At 37.7% G+C, this 18,740-nt stretch overlaps 1 protein-coding gene across 2 annotated transcripts in view; it reads right to left on the bottom strand.

The window, feature by feature from the left end:
- Nucleotides 1–18,732, bottom strand: part of LOC116159550 (serine/threonine-protein phosphatase 2A 56 kDa regulatory subunit epsilon isoform) — a 41,146-nt gene extending 22,414 nt beyond the window's left edge. The window contains exons 1-2 of one of the 2 annotated variants that reach the window (XM_031472556.1): nt 17,912–18,732; nt 1,272–1,468 (exon numbers count right to left, since the gene is read on the bottom strand). In XM_031472556.1, coding sequence (XP_031328416.1) covers nt 1,272–1,468; nt 17,912–18,050 — 336 coding nt within the window. In that variant the 5' untranslated portion in view covers nt 18,051–18,732. The remainder of the gene's footprint in view (nt 1–1,271; nt 1,469–17,911) is intronic. The other variant, XM_031472555.1, reaches the window with a different exon arrangement.
- Between the last annotated feature and the right edge of the window lie 8 nt (nt 18,733–18,740).

Consider the following 18,740-nt stretch of genomic DNA (forward strand, 5'->3'; position numbering starts at 1 on the left):
GATCAGCTGAATTTTTTTCTGTGGAGCACATTAAAGACCAAAGTGTATGGGAGTAGTTACAACTATAATATCGTACACAAACTGTGCGAAGCTGTTCTAGAGGCGTAAAGTATCGCGAAATGCCTTGAAGCGGTGTCAACGGCCAGTATTTTGAACATGTGACGTACTTATTTTCATTGTTTTGTTGCCTTGAAATTTGTTTGTTTTTTTAATTCTTCAGAATCACAGTCTACTTGTTTAAAATTTAAAAACCGTTGATAAACTGGTCTCACGCTATCATAAGTCGTTGAAAAGAGAATTAAAAATTATAATAAGTAATCTAAAAATCTAATATCGCGCCTATTTAACTTCAACAAGTGGTTCCTCCAAAGTAGCCATTTTGAATTTTTTTTTACCTCAATTCTAAATTAAACGTATCAAAGACAGGAACCTTTACATAAAACTTTTGGTTTTGTATCTTGTACACTTTCGATGATATATGACATTCAAGGATATTGTACATTTAACCAATTCTCTCTCTTTACCTAATAATAAGAAAGTTACCCGTCCAATTTACGTGATCTGGGACACTGTCCCATGAGGGTTGTATTTTTGGTTTCAAAAATTACTTAAATCCATTCGGGTACCATGAATTGTACTGGGAAGTTTTATTTTATACAAACATATCCACCCCCATCTCCCTGGTAACAATTTGTTGGATTCATAGGGTGAAATCTTCTGCAACGGCACCAAAACATCGTGTGCCAAGTTGCCTTGCATTAACCGAAAGTACCTTGCAATATCATGCAATAAAAGTTCATCTGATCTGATGTCAGTTCAATATGCATCAGTGGTTCACCTCGGTAAGGTAAAAGCTTCAAAACGACTTATCTAAAAAAAATATTTGGTTCTTAATATCACTTTTCGAAAACTCATGACAAAAGATCAGAACTAAAGAATGTTCCAATATGCACATCGACTGATACAAAACTAATCCCTGGTTGATGAATAGGTTTAACAGAAGCTGTCGTCCGTGATTCACAGTCACAGTGCATTTGACGTTCAAGTGGAGCCCAGAAAGGCATTCCGTTAATAACACACATTTATGTTTGGTGCAGCTACAATAGAAAACAAATTGTCAGATTATACTATTCATATTCCCAACAAATAGTGAATAAAAAGGAAAGTGCTCAAAAATTCTGACACCTTCTATTAATCGCAATCATATTTCCTAAAATGTCCAGAGCTTAACATATTACCAGATAGTAAATAATAAATGAAAAACTACATACCATTTTAATTATTTCCGGATAGACGGGCTCAGTTAATACTCCCCGACCGCCGGTAATATAATCTACTAACTCATTAAGAGTACAACGTTTAACTTCCTTGCCCTTGAGATCAGCCACAGGGTCCATAAAATCAAATGGCACACAACACTGGCGGAGTTTACGAATAAAAAGCTCCTCCTGCTCCGTCGATGAGACATCTGAAAATAACAGGGTATTAACAACTTTCAATTGTTTGCGAGTAGGTAGGTACTACGTGAGACAATTAACCCGTTCATATTACACCTGCCTACTACTAAAGGTATTGTTTATTCTGATAAGACCATACAGTATGCACATATTTAGATTTCTCATTAAATAACATACACAACTTGAATAACATTGGATTTTATTAGATAATTGAGATGTAGTTTTTCACGGTAGATAAAATGTGTTGATTTTTTTTAAGTAATTAAATTACCTACGTTTTATATATAACTTGTTATGTCACCTTCAACAATGCGAATGATTTTATGTTGGATTTTAAAAATAAAAATGATAAAAATAGTAACTTGTTCAATGCGCTACGATATTTACAAACAATTCATTCTAAACTAACAATGGGTCATGATTTCAACAGACACCACGAAACGTGTACAAAAATTTGTTACACAAATGGTGAACACTCGCACAGTTCACATATTCAATCATTCAATCCATTTATGTATTTTCAAAACTAAATAGTGAATATAATATTTAATGATATACATATGAAATAATGAGCTTGTACAATAGTATATTATTAAATGAGCATATAAATTGGACTATTATGACACAAGCATGAATATGTAGGTTGTATATGCCAGTTAAATACGCTATTGTATGTACAATTATTTAAATAAGAAATGTAGCAAGCAATCAATAATATTATGGAGAACGATTTGAAAATAATTTTTGAAAAATGCGTAGCTCAGAAGAACTTACGTTAGAAGCTCTAACTTTGGCTACAAGGGTCCTGGGTTCGAATCCCAGGTAAGGCATGGCTGTTTGTGATTGTATAGTGGGTTGAGTGGGAAGAGTAGCAAATTGCTAACACTCCGCCCACTATAAAATAAAGGCAATAAAAAAAAAATGTTACTAAACAGCCCTAAATGAAATGTTTCCATTCATATGCATATTTTTGCATATTTATTGCTAATTTCACAAGAAATATGCAAAATATATTGTTGGCTGGTTAATGTTTATTGCTAACTTCACACGGTTAATTTGTTCATTCATTTCATTCAATGTTCAGTATAACACCTAATGACACGCAAGTTTATTTCTAATATAAATAAAAGTCGACAACTGTGTATTGTTTAAGTTAAACGACAGCAGCTTACTTAATCCGTGCAAATGAAGAGGTCGTCTAATTCATGTTGTTGAAACATAAACCCACTAATCACCCGCTTCGATTTAAACGGAACTTTTGTCCCTAGCATAAATATAACAATTAGCACTTTATACTGTAGAGCTCGTCTTGCATTATGTTAAACTAACTATACTTGTCTGGGACAATTACTAACGAAAACATCCCATTAAACAAACATACACAAAGATGTCGCCTTAGGAAGTTAAAAATATCTTTTTCATCTAGCACTAAAGTTGAACAAATTTACCTATTCTTGATTACCGTGTTATATTCGACGTTCTGAATACCATCCAATTCCAAGCTAGACCGAACCTGAACAACACGTTTTACGAAGTACGCAACGGGCATTGGATCATTAACGCAAACACCAGATGACCACTTTCATTCACCGTTTGTAACCGTTCCCGTCAAGATATTTCAATTGCCTTTGTTACGCCCGAACGTTAGAAAGAAAAGGGCAAATTAATATTTTACAATGTCAGCCACGTTAAGCGATTATTAGTAGGTTCTTGTTTATGTTTATGGTAAATTAAAACAATTATTTATATAGACTGCAAACTAGATAGAAATAGCAGGTTCTGCGGGCCCGTGTGACATCCTACATCAACGATCATCATTAGTCTAGCCGCTAGCGAAATGAAGAAATGCTAAATACTTAATTACTTACTTAATTTATAAAATTTTAAAAATTCTGCATCAGCCGGGAATCGCACCCGGGCTGCCCATTTTCTACAAATCATATTCTAATGATATTTGGTATCGTTGTTAACCATAAGAGCCTGTACTGACTGTAAAGTCAAGGTGAGACGGGCTACAGCTCGGGCTATAGCGCCGTAGTAGACCTCGCTTTGGCGCCATCTATTAGTTATATTACGATTCCGGCCTTGAGATATGAGGAATTAAACACACCACGATAAAGGGTCGAGGAGAAGGACTGTGGTTATAGCAAAAATTAATTTCTTTCGTTGAGATCTTTAATTAGAGTAACCAACAGCAAACTAAAATGAGTACCATGAAAGATAAAACCAATTTCTAAAAAGCCCCCCACCCCCCATCAGATTTCAAAAAGGAATCGCGGAGAAAAGTTTTAATTCATAGAAACCTCTTCCTTTCGATGAGACCTTGTGTTTGTATTTTAAGTTAATTTTTTTGTAATTAGATATATTTTTTTGTTCGTTAAATGATAATTTCCGCCCGAACCATACAAATACATAAATAAAAGTTGGGCACGTACCTGGAGTGGCTGATTTCGGTGAGCTGCTGTACCGGCTGATGGGGGCCCCCAAAGATTGATTTGGTTTTTCACTTTTTAGATTGATAAATGCGCGCAAAACTCGTGCATGCTTAACTCAACTCTTTTTCTCATCGTTTTCTCTTCGCTCGCCCTTCTCTATTCATTTTTAAGCGTTTTCGCGAATCCGCCCGAGTGCCCGATTGTACTTGTATGATTTGAATTTATAGCGCGCCGAAACAACTGAGGTTTAAACATTTTTCCGCCCACTAAAACGGATGTTTTACAAATAGAAATGCATAATTATAACACAATTACCCACAAAGAAAGAAAAATAAACTAATAGAAATTAGAATACTCTCGAGAATACTATGCAAGGCAGAACGCATGTCGATCTCCCCCCCCCCCACAATTCTCAAAAGTTCTACTTTCAGGAATAGCATTTCGGGAAGTAATTCATAAAGGAGGGAGGGGAAGCTTAAGACAATAAAATATAAGGCCGTCTGACACACCTTCAAGGTAGCGTGAACACAATAGAAATGAACTCATTTTCCGTATAGAAGGAACAGTCCATGAAAAAGATGGAAAGAGTAACATGCGTCCTCAGGGCCGGCTTCACGAATCGAGATATACCAAAGTTCGCATACAAAATCATTTTAAGGTCTGCCAACGTCGCCACGCGTGATTTTGACCTTTAATCCTTTCATCACCGCCTCCTATAGGACCCAGTAATCAAGAGAAACGGACAAAATGCGGCATTTTTTTCAAATTTGTGCGCAAAAAAAATGGTAAGAGGTCTGAAGGAAATGTTGCAAATGTATCGAAATTTATTGATTGTGACTCTTGTTCTGGACCTTTAACAGGCTTTTGCCCAAGTACAGAGTGGCAGGTCACATAATGCTGTTTAGAGGTGCCCCTGCAGAAGGTCTTAAGTTCTTCCATACTACTCCGGTATTTATCTTGCCAATTAAGAAAACTACAGGAAAACCCGAGGGAAACCCTAATTCGGAGTATCCAGCAGAATGCTCGAAAATAATCTAAGGAAATTCCGCCACAGATAAAAAATTTTTACCTCAGCCCAGGTTCGAACACCCGACCTCCGGCTATGTATCCCACCGCTCTACCACTGAGCTACACAGTCCAGTTGGAAATTTTTAAGAATTTTATGAAGTGTCGAAAGTTTTGGAAAAGTGCGAGAGGAGAGTCTAATTTATATTACACCAAACGAGACCAGTATTGTAATAAGTAATCTACCTATATGGAAATAAATGCGAATGAATGTCGAAAACTAAGCCGAAAATTTGAAAATATTATCGAAATGTGGATTTTTTAAAATGTTAGACATGTGCAAAAAACAAATCCAAAATTATTCAAAATTTTTGAAAATTTAAAACACTGCACAAATAGTCCGTCAGTATTTTCCATCCGTTATTACTATTGCGATATGTAATTAACCCTCGAATTAACCCCACTAAATGGAGCGATAACTTTTTGTTTACTTCACGTCGTCCATTAAACATAAACAATTCTCGCAAACAAACTGCAACGTGTTATTATTGACGTGCAGAATACAAATGAACAAAATAAGGTACCGCAACGGTTAAGCGATTCTAAGTCGTATCGCTTACGTCAAGGAATGTTAATTGAAATGAATTTCGCTAGCAAGAGATGTCATCAGATAGGCGTAATAACATTGCTGTAAACAAAAACTGGATGCAAGCGAAATTCACTTCAATTAACATTCCTTGACCTTATTTTGTTTATTCTTATTCTGCACGTCAACCATCATACGTTGCAGTTTGTTTATGTTTAAGCGACGACTTGAGGTAAAAAAAGTTAACGCTGCATTCAGTGGGGTTCATTACATATCGGAACAGTAATAACAAATGGACTACAGCTAATTAAATTTACAGTAAGATTACAGAAAACCAGTTCAAACCGGCAAGATCTGTCATTTTACAGGGCAAAACAACATAGAGCATTATCAGCATTTTAGAAAAGTGATTTTAGTATTTTTGAAAAGATGGCAAAACACTTGAATCATTTTTGGTTATAGGATTGTTGAAAAACAATGGTTATAGTAATTTTGCTCCATACACTACTGGGAGGTTACATTTCTGTTATCTCTTTATTCAAAATTATTTTAGTGTACAGGGTATTTGAAAAATTAAAATCTTGCAAATTTGGTGCATGCATGGGAGCACCAGAGGACATATCTAAATTTGGTTGCTATCAGAACCCATTTTCTAAACTGTCTTTGTCGACACATTAGAAACGAAACGCCGTAAATCAAACGATAATAGCTTAACTAAATAAAATATGAGAATTCGATACATAGCGTTCTATTAACATCTAAGCGCCGCATCTATAGAAAATTAATACCACGTGAAACACGTTACTTATAAAGGATTTGCTCTTTATCTTTTTATTCAAAGCGAACATTACAATTACCGGCGCGCAATAGTAACAGCAGCGTAGCCGCACTCAGCTGTTTATGGCTCGATTTATTTTCATTGTGTTGAATGAATATCCTTTCGTCATCAGCGTTGATATTTCCTTTCGGATTTTAACTAAATCTAGGGCAAAAATGCGCTTATCTCAAGCTCTTGATAGCAATCCAATGGGATTAAAAGTTAACAAACATAAAGCAATGCGCTCAGCGTTATCCGTTTACTTGTGATGCCAAATTTCGAGATACATCTACACCGAGATCTACACCCTTTTTAAATTTCCGCTTCTATGGAAACGAGTTTTCTGCTTGGGAATTGATCCATCTTAAGATACCCGCAACTAAATTTTGTCGAGACTGATCTTGAACAGCCAGGAGCGCTGCTGCATTACAGTCTAAATACTTTATTGCTGCAGTAACGTCACAATGTAAAAATGAACTGAAACAAAAAGTATCAACGTACGCGAACATTTTCCAAATGTGAATTTAACTATCAAGTTCACTGAGAACATAAACCTACCTACCCTTGTTCCTTAAGTGAACATCACTGAAGAGCAATGGAACTTGATCCTTTAGGTTTAGGAAGTAGGTAACAGCGTTTTAAATAGTGCAAAACCATATGGGAATTTAAGGTAATATTGCGTCACTGATGCGGCGTCCACAATACTTCCCTGTTAAATGGTCAAGATCTTGAAATAATTTTTGATAAATAATGACTTGTACCTCGGCTTATACCTTTCAAACGAATAGAAGAACTATTCAAATGTACTCGTAAAACAACGGTCGCTCAAATAGAAGGTTAAAAAAGACATTACATTATTTAGAGCATTGTACGTAGAAAAAATTCCACATACAAACACGAATTAACATATTCTGATTTACCGATGTAAATAATTTAAAAGCTAAGGGACACATTAAAATAATTAATAAAAAGAGAGAAACTACAGAAAAATGTTTTTTTTTAATTAAAATATATCTACCAATCGATGACAGATAACAATGTAATAAAGTAGTCACGTTCAATATTGTTAACAGTCCAACAATTATTCGTGTTTAAATAACTTAATGTAAATAGATATCAGGAATCAAATCAATGATCAAACCCAAGTATATGAAGATCTCGTCTCGTAAATACGCATGGTGTGTTACCTTGATTTCTGTGCAATACGTCACAATTTTAAAGCTCGCGTTACCCCTTCCATGGCCATCTCCGCACTGCATACCATTGTCAGCTTCAGTGACTGTACTAGTATATTTACCAAACGGTATAATAATTGTCAATCAACACCAAAATCATATAAATCTATGGCTCAAACGTGGCTTTGTGCTAGTAAATAGCCACTAATTGATTGATTCATGAACGTAAACCATTATATTCACAATATTCCATTGGAAGTGATACGCCAGTATTTCCTGTCGCTCGGAATTAAATGATAAGCATCTTGCAAAGCTAATTTTGATAGAAAGCAACCTGGTGCAATTACATATTAGCAGATTTATGGACCGTTTTTACAGATTGATTAAATTAAATTGTACCTTTGTAGGAATTTCTGAATCTCTCCCACAATTTCTGCTTTCTCAGTCGCAGAGTACGTTGGCTCTTCGGAACTGTACCATTGTACTGGTTTTTTTAGTGAAAGGTAGCGAAATCCTTTCAAGCAAGGTTATAAAACCATATCATTTGTTAATTGCTTCCAAAATGTTGTAAAGCGTCTTTAATCTCCCTGCTGTTCGCCTAAACCCTCAACATTAAAGCCGTTGATTCATTCAATGCTTAACCTCGAAAAGAGACGATAGTTCGTTTTCTAAAAACTTTTCGTCATCGACTTGTCGATGCCGTCGACCCTGCCCTTCGACGATTTGGGATGGACCCTTGAAGTTTAACGCCGCTTTCCGATTTACTTTTTAGGAAATGTCTTTACGGATTTAAGCCTCCATGCTTTATTATCAGTCAATTAAGAAAATACCATTCTGGCAGGCATCTCGCGGTTGCGTCATCCTCATTTAAATGTGCGAAGTTTACAATGTATGTCTTATGGCAATAATTCCATGGCCGTGTCGACGGTGACTATGCGAGACAATAAACGAATGAAAATTGGTTTCAATCACAATCAGCCAATTGAATTTTTAACACATAAGGTGGCCGTGAGAAGTTGGTACCTCATTAATTGAACAATAGACTGTTATTATTTGTAATTTATCGAAACTGTTATTCTCGCTTTTATTAAAACATCTGTCGAGGTAGCTCCAATTTACGTGGACTCGGTATGCATCAATTCCGACGAAGTTGAAGTGGCGAAAGTAGCGAGAAAAAACAAAACTGAGAGACGTGTCGCGCCCCCCCCCCCCCAGGTACGATCATGAAATTAATAAAAACGAGCACCATAATTAAGCGTATTCAACTCGGTTTTCAACAAAAAAAATTTTCGGGAGAAGCCCAACATTTTGCACAATCACCTTCTCTCCGTCAAAATCCGAGGTTATCTTATTTATATTTCGTCATTCTTAAGTTGGCAGAACTGAAAAATGTGATCATTTCGGAAGTGACAGCTGTAAAACTTTTTTCTCTACTAAAGTGAAATGTGCTGAGTGGAATGTGTATAATACAGAGACTTGTTATAACTAGACAGCGCGTAACGTAGATTTTACTACAAGCGCCTGTTGTCAAGATAGGATAGGCAACCAACTGTTCACCGCGGGGCGGAAATACGTTCTCGTAGCTTGTTTTAACATATTTATTCTAGATTTTAGTAGCAAAAAAAGATAACATACAGGGTGATTCCTATAGTACCTGCCACCGTTTGGGAGCGTGTAGGTGGTGCGTAGGGGAGTATTTTGATATAGGACACTTGGGGTCGGAAATCTAAAATAAGGGTGCCAGAGCCAAATTTACCTTCTGGAATTTCGCGCCTGTAGGTAGGCAACCCAACCGGCCGGCGGTGCACACGGAGCGATCTCAGGCGGCGATGTGTGGCTGACACTTGATCAGAATTTTGTTTAAACCCACGAAATCCCGTCTGCAACGACGCGTATCAAGTGAATAAACACTATGGCACGTTTTACTAACACGGAATACGCGGACATGCACTTCATGTACGGATTGGCAAATGGTAACGCACGAGCTGCACGACGAGCGTACGCTGAGCGGTATCCAAACCGTCAGTTACCCTGCAGACAGGTCTTTCAAGAAGTTCACTTCCGACTGTGCGAGACAGGGCAATTGCAGGTAAGCTGACGGAGGCTTAACTTTACACACAGATTCGTGATGCACATCGATACTTGGGTCATTTAAGCACCCATTTCGAAAAGTTTGTTTGTTTACACCGACCTCCTCCTATTTCGCAGCCCACTAGCGCCCGTGATCGCGATCGCCCGTTGGTAAATGCCTTAGAGGAGGATGTGTTGGAACGTTTCGAGGCAAACCCGCGTACTAGCACTCGACTTGTAGCAGATCAGGTGGGTTGTAGTCAACACACAGTGTGGAACATCGCCAACAACAACAACTTACACCCCTATAAGTTTAAGAAAGTGCAAGAGTTACGGCCGGGTGACCATGAAAGGAGGCTGGAATTCTGCAACTTAGTCGTCCAGGAGGAAGAAGCTAATCCGAACTTTCTGAGGAGCGTGCTAGTTACTGACGAGAAAGGATTCTCAAGAGAGGGGACCTTCAATCCTCGTAACAGCCACTACTGGGCGGAGCACAATCCTCATGAAACGTTTACGCGAGGATACCAGGACAAGTTTTCTTTAAACGTTTGGGCTGGCATCCTGGGGGACAACCTACTGGGGCCTTACATCCTCCCTCCGCGTCTAAATGCCCATAATTACCTGATTTTCCTGCGCGAGGTGCTACCAGAACTTTTAATGGATGTTCCAGTGAACTTGTACTGGGACCACTGGTTCCAGCACGATGGGTGCCCTGCTCACTACGGGCGGCAGGTGAGGGAACACTTGGACCAAACCTATCCGGACAGATGGATCGGCCGTGGAGGTGCGGTGGAGTGGCCTGCCCGCTCGCCCGACATCACCCAATTAGATTTTTACTTGTGGGGTGTGATGGAAGCGCACGTCTACGAGACTCCCGTCGAATCCGAAGAGGACTTAATTGCGCGCGTCGTCATGGCCGGAGAGGCTGTTCGCCAGGACATAGGAGTCTTCACGCGAGTTCGAGGGGAGTGGTTGGCTAGATGTAGGAAGTGCATTGAGAACAACGGTGGCCACGTTGAACACTTGTAAACGTTATTGCTTTTGACTGTCGTTTTCCCTCCTTCCCTCCCATGTCGCTTCCTCGCGCTAACTCGCTCTGCATCGCTCCGCGCGAAACGTCGGTCGGTTGGGTTGCCTACATACAGGCGTGAAATTCCAGAAGATAAATTTGGTTCTGGCGCCCTTATTTTGGATTTCCGACCCCAAGTGTCCTATATGAAAAGACTTCCCCTAGCCACCCCCTATACGCTCCCAAACGGTGGCAGGTACTATAGGAATCACCCTGTATACCTAACTGTTAACTCTTTTAATCGAATTTATTGGTATTTTATTTGAACTAAATTGGTATATAACTGCCTTACTCTAGTCCTAATTTGATTTATATGTGTATTTTGGTGGTGAACACTTATGGGAAAATATACTCTTAAAACTAAAGATGTAAGTAGTAAGATATGATTATTTAGCGGATTTTGATTCAATATATGCCTATCCAAAGACCCAAGTGGGCTGTAACTGTTATTTATTTTTCTTAGACTGCTGATAACCATTTTGTTTACAACGCGATGTGGTGTGGATTGAATGAAAAACCTGAACACATTTTCAGCAATTTGGCAAATTTTTAATGCATCGCTTGATATGTGCAACTATCCTCCATGATTTTTTCTAGTTAAAAGCTTTGAATGACTCTCTGATGCGAATATCGCATCTGCACATAGGAACATTTAACAGACTTAACTATTTTTCTTGTAAAAAACCTTATATACTTAGTTATAATAGGCAAATAAGTATTGCCGTTACCTAGCTGGTAAAGGATGTCGAATAATAGTTCTACGGTATTTTAAGTGAATCGGAAAGTCGAAAACGCTCGGGATTGCATATTGTTTAACACCTTGATCGGTACCTTTCTTAGAAAATCGGCTTCATTCCCCGCAGATGCATTATGGTAGGAGTAAATTTTTCTCTTCGAATGGCTCTGATCCATTGGCCCTTTAAACTTTTATCCGTTGGAAATCTGCATATTATTTAAAATTTTATCTACAGAGTACATAATAATAATAATAATAATATTTATTCATGTGCTGTGATGCCACTTACAATCGTCAATATACATCGTGTATAAATACAAGTAATATATTATTCTAAATAGCGTAAGTCATAATTAACTCATCGTACGAATAAAAAGCTTTACCAATAAGGAAAGTTTTTATCTTATTTGTAAATAAATTATATGGTAGTGACTTTACATTAAGGGGAATGAAATTATACATTTGTTTAATAACAATATCAGTACTGTTCTGAGTTTTAACTAGACGACAAAAGGACAAAAGGACGTGATCTTTATTACGAGTATCATACTGATGAATATCACAGTGCTTAATAAAGCGAACTTCATTACGTTTTGCATGACATAAACAATTATAAATAAATAAACAAGGCAGTGTTAAAATTTTATGTTGTATAAAAACATGTCGACAGTCATACATATTGATACGCACGAGTTAACCTACGTTTATTGGTTTATTCTCAACAGAAAATTATCTGTTTACTAATTCGATCTAATCACGAGAATGATTAATGAACGGAACATCTAAAATAACAGCTTATTTCATTATATTGCACATCATCTCTGCGATTTTTGCCCCGCGGTGCATTGTGTGTTGCATACTGTGTCGACAACACCTTAGATACGTTAAGCGCAGTCTAGTTACAGCAAGTCTCTGGTATAATAGCAGTTAATGTAATAAAAGTGTAATGCGTTAATGTAATTCTTCCACGATTTAATAAACGTTAAAAATGACGTATAGGTAATATGTGTTTCTAATTATACCATAATAGCAGTAAGTAGTTCTCTACACGTTTTACATAATTCATGTCCCTTCCTCTTTCGAGTGGTAAGGCGGTCGATGCTAGTCACGGGCCGATACAGAAAAGGCGTTCGAAGTTAATTGGCGATCGCTAACAAAGAGGCGGTCTATGGAAGATGCGAGAGATGTCCTTTCCCCTAAAATTGTATTGTATAATGGTGATATATCTGCCTATATCCCCTGACAACTTTGGATAAACGCTGAAATCCTTGGATATTCTCGGACCTCTACTACTGCCGAGTGTACACTGAATATCTACTGTGATTTCCCCTCACTAACTGGTTTGAAACATTTAAAAAGGTCGATTGGTGGGTGCAGCGCGGCATCGCGTCGCGTTAAAAGTAAATCAACATGTATATAATTTTTCGTCTGTGGACTGTGGACTTATTTAGGAGAAAGTACGGGTCCACATTATCGAACCGAGCTACAACCTGAACTTTAAACTGAGCCACAAGCCGAGCATCGTCACGTAAGAAAATTGAAGACTAAACAACACATGCGCGGGATATAGGGATACGCACTTGCACATGCGGGGATCGGCTCACAATGCCGTCTAATCAACCTCAAACCGAGCCACGTAACATTCTTTGATGTTTCGACAGAATACCACCAATGGACGGATCTCTTCGAGCTTACTCGCAGTGCACGCGATGGAGTTCTACTCACGGTTCAGTTCGATAGTATGGTCCTGGCTCGACCGATGCACATGCTCGCGGCGTGGTTTGGCTTGTGGTTCAGTTTGATAATGGGGATCCCGCTTTAGATAATGGAAATCCTTCAGCTGGGTTCAATGTATTATTAAGATTGTGAATTGCTAACAGGGGGATTATTATTATTATTGTAATGAAACACTTCTAGTTTTATATGAGTTTTATATGTCTGTTATTGTCCGGGCTGCATGCAAGCACATAGCTTATAAGCAGTGAATGCAGTACTTTTTAGGTCCCACAAGCCAGCAGAGCCATTTTAGAAAAATGAAGGACGAAATACATCATAATTATAGGCTGATTATAGGCCCTTTTTGGACACTTGAACAAATTTTCAGGTGGCATCTTTTAAAGAAAAAAACTATGGCTCTGCTGGCTAAAGACGAAGCTAGCTGACCACTTGTGAGATTTGCTTCGAAGACGAAAAATTCAGATCACAAAATTATAGGCTATTTATAGGCTTTTTTTAGACACTACAACAAATTTTCAGGCGGAATCCTTTAAACAAGAAGAACTATCATCCAGATCAGTTTGATTTTGCCCCTCTCGGAGATGTAGTGGATAAATAAAAATTATTTATTTATTGGCTATTTATTCTCCCTCTCTTGTTCTGGGCCCTCAACGGGCTTTCGCCCAGTTAACATATTTATTTAAACTCTAACTTATATTTCAAAAATCCGATACAACTGAATACCAAACGATCCTCGAGATCTTCACACATACATCATTTTTACAATACACCCTAAGGGGTTGATTCTGTCCCACCTTTTGAAATGGCATTAGTTTTACTTTTATTTGAGGTGCCTGCATACAACATTTCATTTAAATACCTTTCCATATAAAAGAAAACCGACTACGCATGCGCAAAACAAATTTTTTGATTTGGCATTAGTTTCACTTTTATTCGAGGTGCCTAGATACAGAATTTCATTTAACTATATTAACAAATAAAAAATTAGGATTGCGCGAATACAAAAGTTGTTATGCGCATGCGCAGTATTTGTTTGCATCTGCATAGTTGCCCGAAGTTTAAGGAATATTTACTAATACAGAAAACCGGACATTCATATGTTCTTTGTAACAAGAGTTAGAAACCCTATTTGGAGGTTTGCGCAGTTTTTGGTCTGTAACTTTTTGGCCCGTTGGTCTACGTAGCCGAAAAACAATTGCGAACTTTGTTATATCCTGAAGAACATGTGTATATCAATTTTTAAAGCGATCGGACGTTTCTACACAAAGTTATCGTACACACTGACAGACAGACGGACAGACTTCTTCATATGTACAGACAGGCAGCAATACAAAATTATAAACGATCTCGAGGTTCGTTAATAATATAATGAGACGAATAATTTAAATTTTTTTGTACTTCTTTCCAATTCAGGAATATCGCTTCAACTTTTCTTCTCCTATAATAATATAAGAAAAGCTGCATAGACAACTAAGACACTTTTAAAACCTGAAACACAACAACTTGCTATATATTTGATTTATTAGTAAAAGAAAATTCAAATTTCAAATACCTACTTGACAGATGTCTCCAAACAGGTGGAACAATCCCTAACATTAAAGTTACTAGAATCTGGTAACTTCCGCCATTTTTGGGCAAAAAACATGCGTTCTCTCTCTAACACACGGGCCCAATGGATTGCGGTACTTTCTATATTTAGTGACTTATAATGGATCTACAGTGACTGTATACCTACTGTATAGAGGCAGTTTGGTCATACTTTGGTGTTGTTTTTTGATTGGTAGGTGGGATATCCGCCATATTTTAATCAAATAAATCGGGTTGGCGGAAATTAACTTGGAATCCAAGGTGATCAAGTCACAAACAGTTGTGGCAATAATATTGTAACCATAGAAAAATGCCAAAATCTACCAATTCAATTAAACCGATCAGCTCAATGAAGAATATGGGAAAAACATGGGGGATATAGAGCATATGATCACACTGTCTTTATACAGTCACTGTTAATGGATCGATATTAATTACAAGGCAAAAATTTTGCGCATGCGCATAGCGTATCGCACATGTGATTAGCTAGCTTCTTCTTTAGCCAGCAAAATCATAGTTTTTAGCATTGCAAATGCTTATGTTTTGTATGGGTATGAATTTACCAGGTTTGCCGAGCAGAAAAAAGATAGTGGTGTCGCGTCTAGTGTTGATTGTACCCGAGATTGTACCGTACTCGACTGCAATCGGTAAGATTCAGGAAAAGTCGCGGATACTGTCGATACGGTACTTACTTAACAGTGCGCAGGGGTTTTCTTAATTCGAATTTAAAATTCTCGCACATCTCCCGTGATAGTACTTACGCCGCTTATTATTCAGAAAGTCTACGTTTAGATTATTCCGTGTGAAGGGTTATTTATGACTTTATAGGTTATGCGATTATCATTTCCAATGTATCCGATGGTTGCAAGGATTGCGAAATCTGTGAATTTTTTGTTTAAAGGATACCGCCTGAAAATTTGTTGTAGTGTCTAAAAAAAGCCTATAAATAGCCTATAATTTTGTGATCTGAATTTTTCGTCTTCGAAGCAAATCTCACAAGTGGTCTGCTAGCTTCGTCTTTAGCCAGTAGAGCCATAGTTTTTTTCTTTAAAGGATGCCGCCTGAAAATTTGTTCAAGTGTCCAAAAAGGGCCTATAATCAGCCTATAATTATGATGTATTTCGTCCTTCATTTTTCTAAAATGGCTCTGCTGGCTTGTGGGACCTGTACTTTTTCTCTCTCCAAAACTCTATGGAGATTACATCCCTCAGAAAGATGGACCTTTGGACCCTTACAGAGCTCCTTACAACTTGCGCCAAAATATTATTAACCTACACATGAGGATGGCTACATGTCGACTCTGGTAACAGGCAGTCGATACGGCAGAGCATGTCCTATGTGACAGAGAAGCTTAAGGCAATTCTTAACTTCTTCAATGATATAGCAACTCTAGAAACCAGCCAGCAAAATCCTGAGGGTGTCCATGGGCCGCACAGGTCTTAGGCATCACATATCAATAATAAATCTCGTAATAAATAATAAGTATTTTGTAAATGTATAGTGGGTGGGGTCCACTAAACTATACTTATACTAAGTATATTGAAACGCGCACTGTCGATCTCTGCCATAGAAACGTAGCGCGCCGAGAGAGATAGCGCAAAGAGGATATATAAATTCAAAACATATCAAATAGGCTGCTCTATGCATGCGCGAGAGTAAGACAGAGATCCCTTTGTGGCCCTCTCTCTCGGATGGCACTGGCGGACGGAGCACGCGTTCCAGTATTATTATTTTTAAGTGGTTGGGAAGGTAGAACAACCTTAGTTGAAACCCCCTCTTAAAAATAGGAACAAAATTAAATAAATAAATAAATACTTAACATGTACAAAAAACGAAACTATTAAAATTCGTTTTAGAGCTACCCAGCTAAGAAATTTTCCAATTTTCGGTAATGATGTGCTAACATCAGAAGTTACCGTCGACGGATAAAAGTCCGATGTTAAAAAAAAGCCGAGAAAGAAGCGTTAAATTCAAAACTTAAATAACACGAGAGTAAAACAAAGGCATAGTTATCGATAAAACAAAATTTAATTAGGAACAAGAATTGTTACAAAGAAATTAGCGAGGAAAATAGACACACACAAACATTATTGCATGGTGGCGTGAAACTGGATCGTTCCGGATTTATGTACATATACAAAAAAAAATAAATAAGAAATTATGAACAATAAGTAATATAAAAGTAAACATTACTCTTGGAATTATCATGAAACAAAAATCAAGATAAGAACTTCAACTAGGTATTTGATAATCCAAGATTATACAAACACCCCAACACAAACTAATCTACATTGTGAAACGGCAAATTGTGTCTCAATCTTGCTTCTTAGTCACACCGGAAAACAATGGTCACTTCATTATGTTTATCGGATTTCCTATTCGGGCGAAAAAAGAATCGACATATAAACCGAGACTAAAACATAAAAAATGAAACTGAATCATAGACGAGAAACCGTTGAATAAAAGTTTGCACTGAAGTTTTCGTAACCTTCAGTGCGTATGACTCTTAATTCGTGCCTTTCCTACATTCCAACAAAGCTTTACGTTTACAATGTGGAGAATAAAAGAAATGATTGTTTTTCATTCCAAAGGGATTTAGATAACATTCTTTAGTGACTCGTCTCGTCTTAGTATTTACACCACGCACATAAAACAAATAACCGGCAAGCTCGACTTGTGCAATTCAAGTTTAAAACATAATAAAAATGACGAAATTAGAGCTAGTCATAACCCAAATAAAGTTATAACAGCAAGAATTGTGTGTCACTTCATTAATTGAGAGTACTTAAACTAAGGCGAACACCTGTTACGAATTTACGCGACCAAATGGCTAATATATGATCAAGTCCAAAAATTTTAGTAATTACACAAAATTTAGAGGTTAATAAATAAATACGGGCGAGTGCGAAACGACGATACACGTGGAGATTAGTTATGTATGAAAACAAAAGGAACTGGTGATAAATTCGTACCGTCTAAAATGCCGCCAACGAATTAATTAAGATGGAAATCGTTTCATTGAATATTTTTAGCGATTGATTTTATACGGAGCGGTTCGAGTCGCGACCTTGTGCACACATAGCGACCTTGCGCATCGCTAGCTACAAATTGTGTACAAAATATAGAATTTCAAACACTCCTCCAGATTATATAATTATACACACAATGGGTTAATAAGGCTTGTGGGTTCAAAGAAGTCTGCGATGGGCACACTGGAGCTTTAAACCATGAGCTTACCTTTCAGAAGAGGAAGCTGCTGAAGCTCAACGTCCTGCGAATTACGGTACCGAGAGCTGCCTTGTGACTTTTTAGTCTTTTTCTTTAGGGATCTTTTGGCGAAAGGGTCAATCCTATCGACGAACGTGGTCGTCGACATCGTTTTCGAAAACTTTTAAGCACCAAAACACAATTATTTACACTGGGGTTGCACACTGGCGCGCACAATCACTCTGCATTTCACCAAAATCCAGAATTGTAATAACCGATGTCAAAGTACACAATTTCTCATTATCATTATTCGGCACTAACGTTTCTAATTTATAAATGACTAAAAAATAATTTATACAAGGAGTGCCTAGAGGTTCTCTTGCGAGTGCACGCCCAAACACTTAGCCGGTCAATGTTTGGTTTTTATAATTTTTAAAATCTAAACGTACGTCAAAAACAAACCTCCTTCTCCTCGTTAACGCTCCGAGAACAATTCACCTACCGGTATACAAAACGGTAATCGTTAGACGGGTAAATTAACGAACTGTCCAGTATTTTCACCCGCCATCAGCTGGTTACAACGCCACAAAATGCTCATTTTCGACAACACTGTAACTTCCAGCACTTATGTAACGCATCGTTCGCAACCGAAATACTATTATCCACGCAATTACAATATTTTCGCCCTAATTTTACGCACTTATTAATATTTTCTATGACAATTTTCGCACATGAACAGATACGATGCCATAAGTACCTAGGGCTGAAAATAGATGGGGGAGACTTGTTAATCAAACGAGCGACCGACACATGCCGCGTCCGGCGTCCGACCGTAACTCGCGCTCGTAGTCCCAATTCT

Source organism: Photinus pyralis, unplaced genomic scaffold (assembly GCF_008802855.1).
Source record: "Photinus pyralis isolate 1611_PpyrPB1 unplaced genomic scaffold, Ppyr1.3 Ppyr1.4_LG1, whole genome shotgun sequence".
Classification (NCBI taxonomy): domain Eukaryota; kingdom Metazoa; phylum Arthropoda; class Insecta; order Coleoptera; family Lampyridae; genus Photinus; species Photinus pyralis.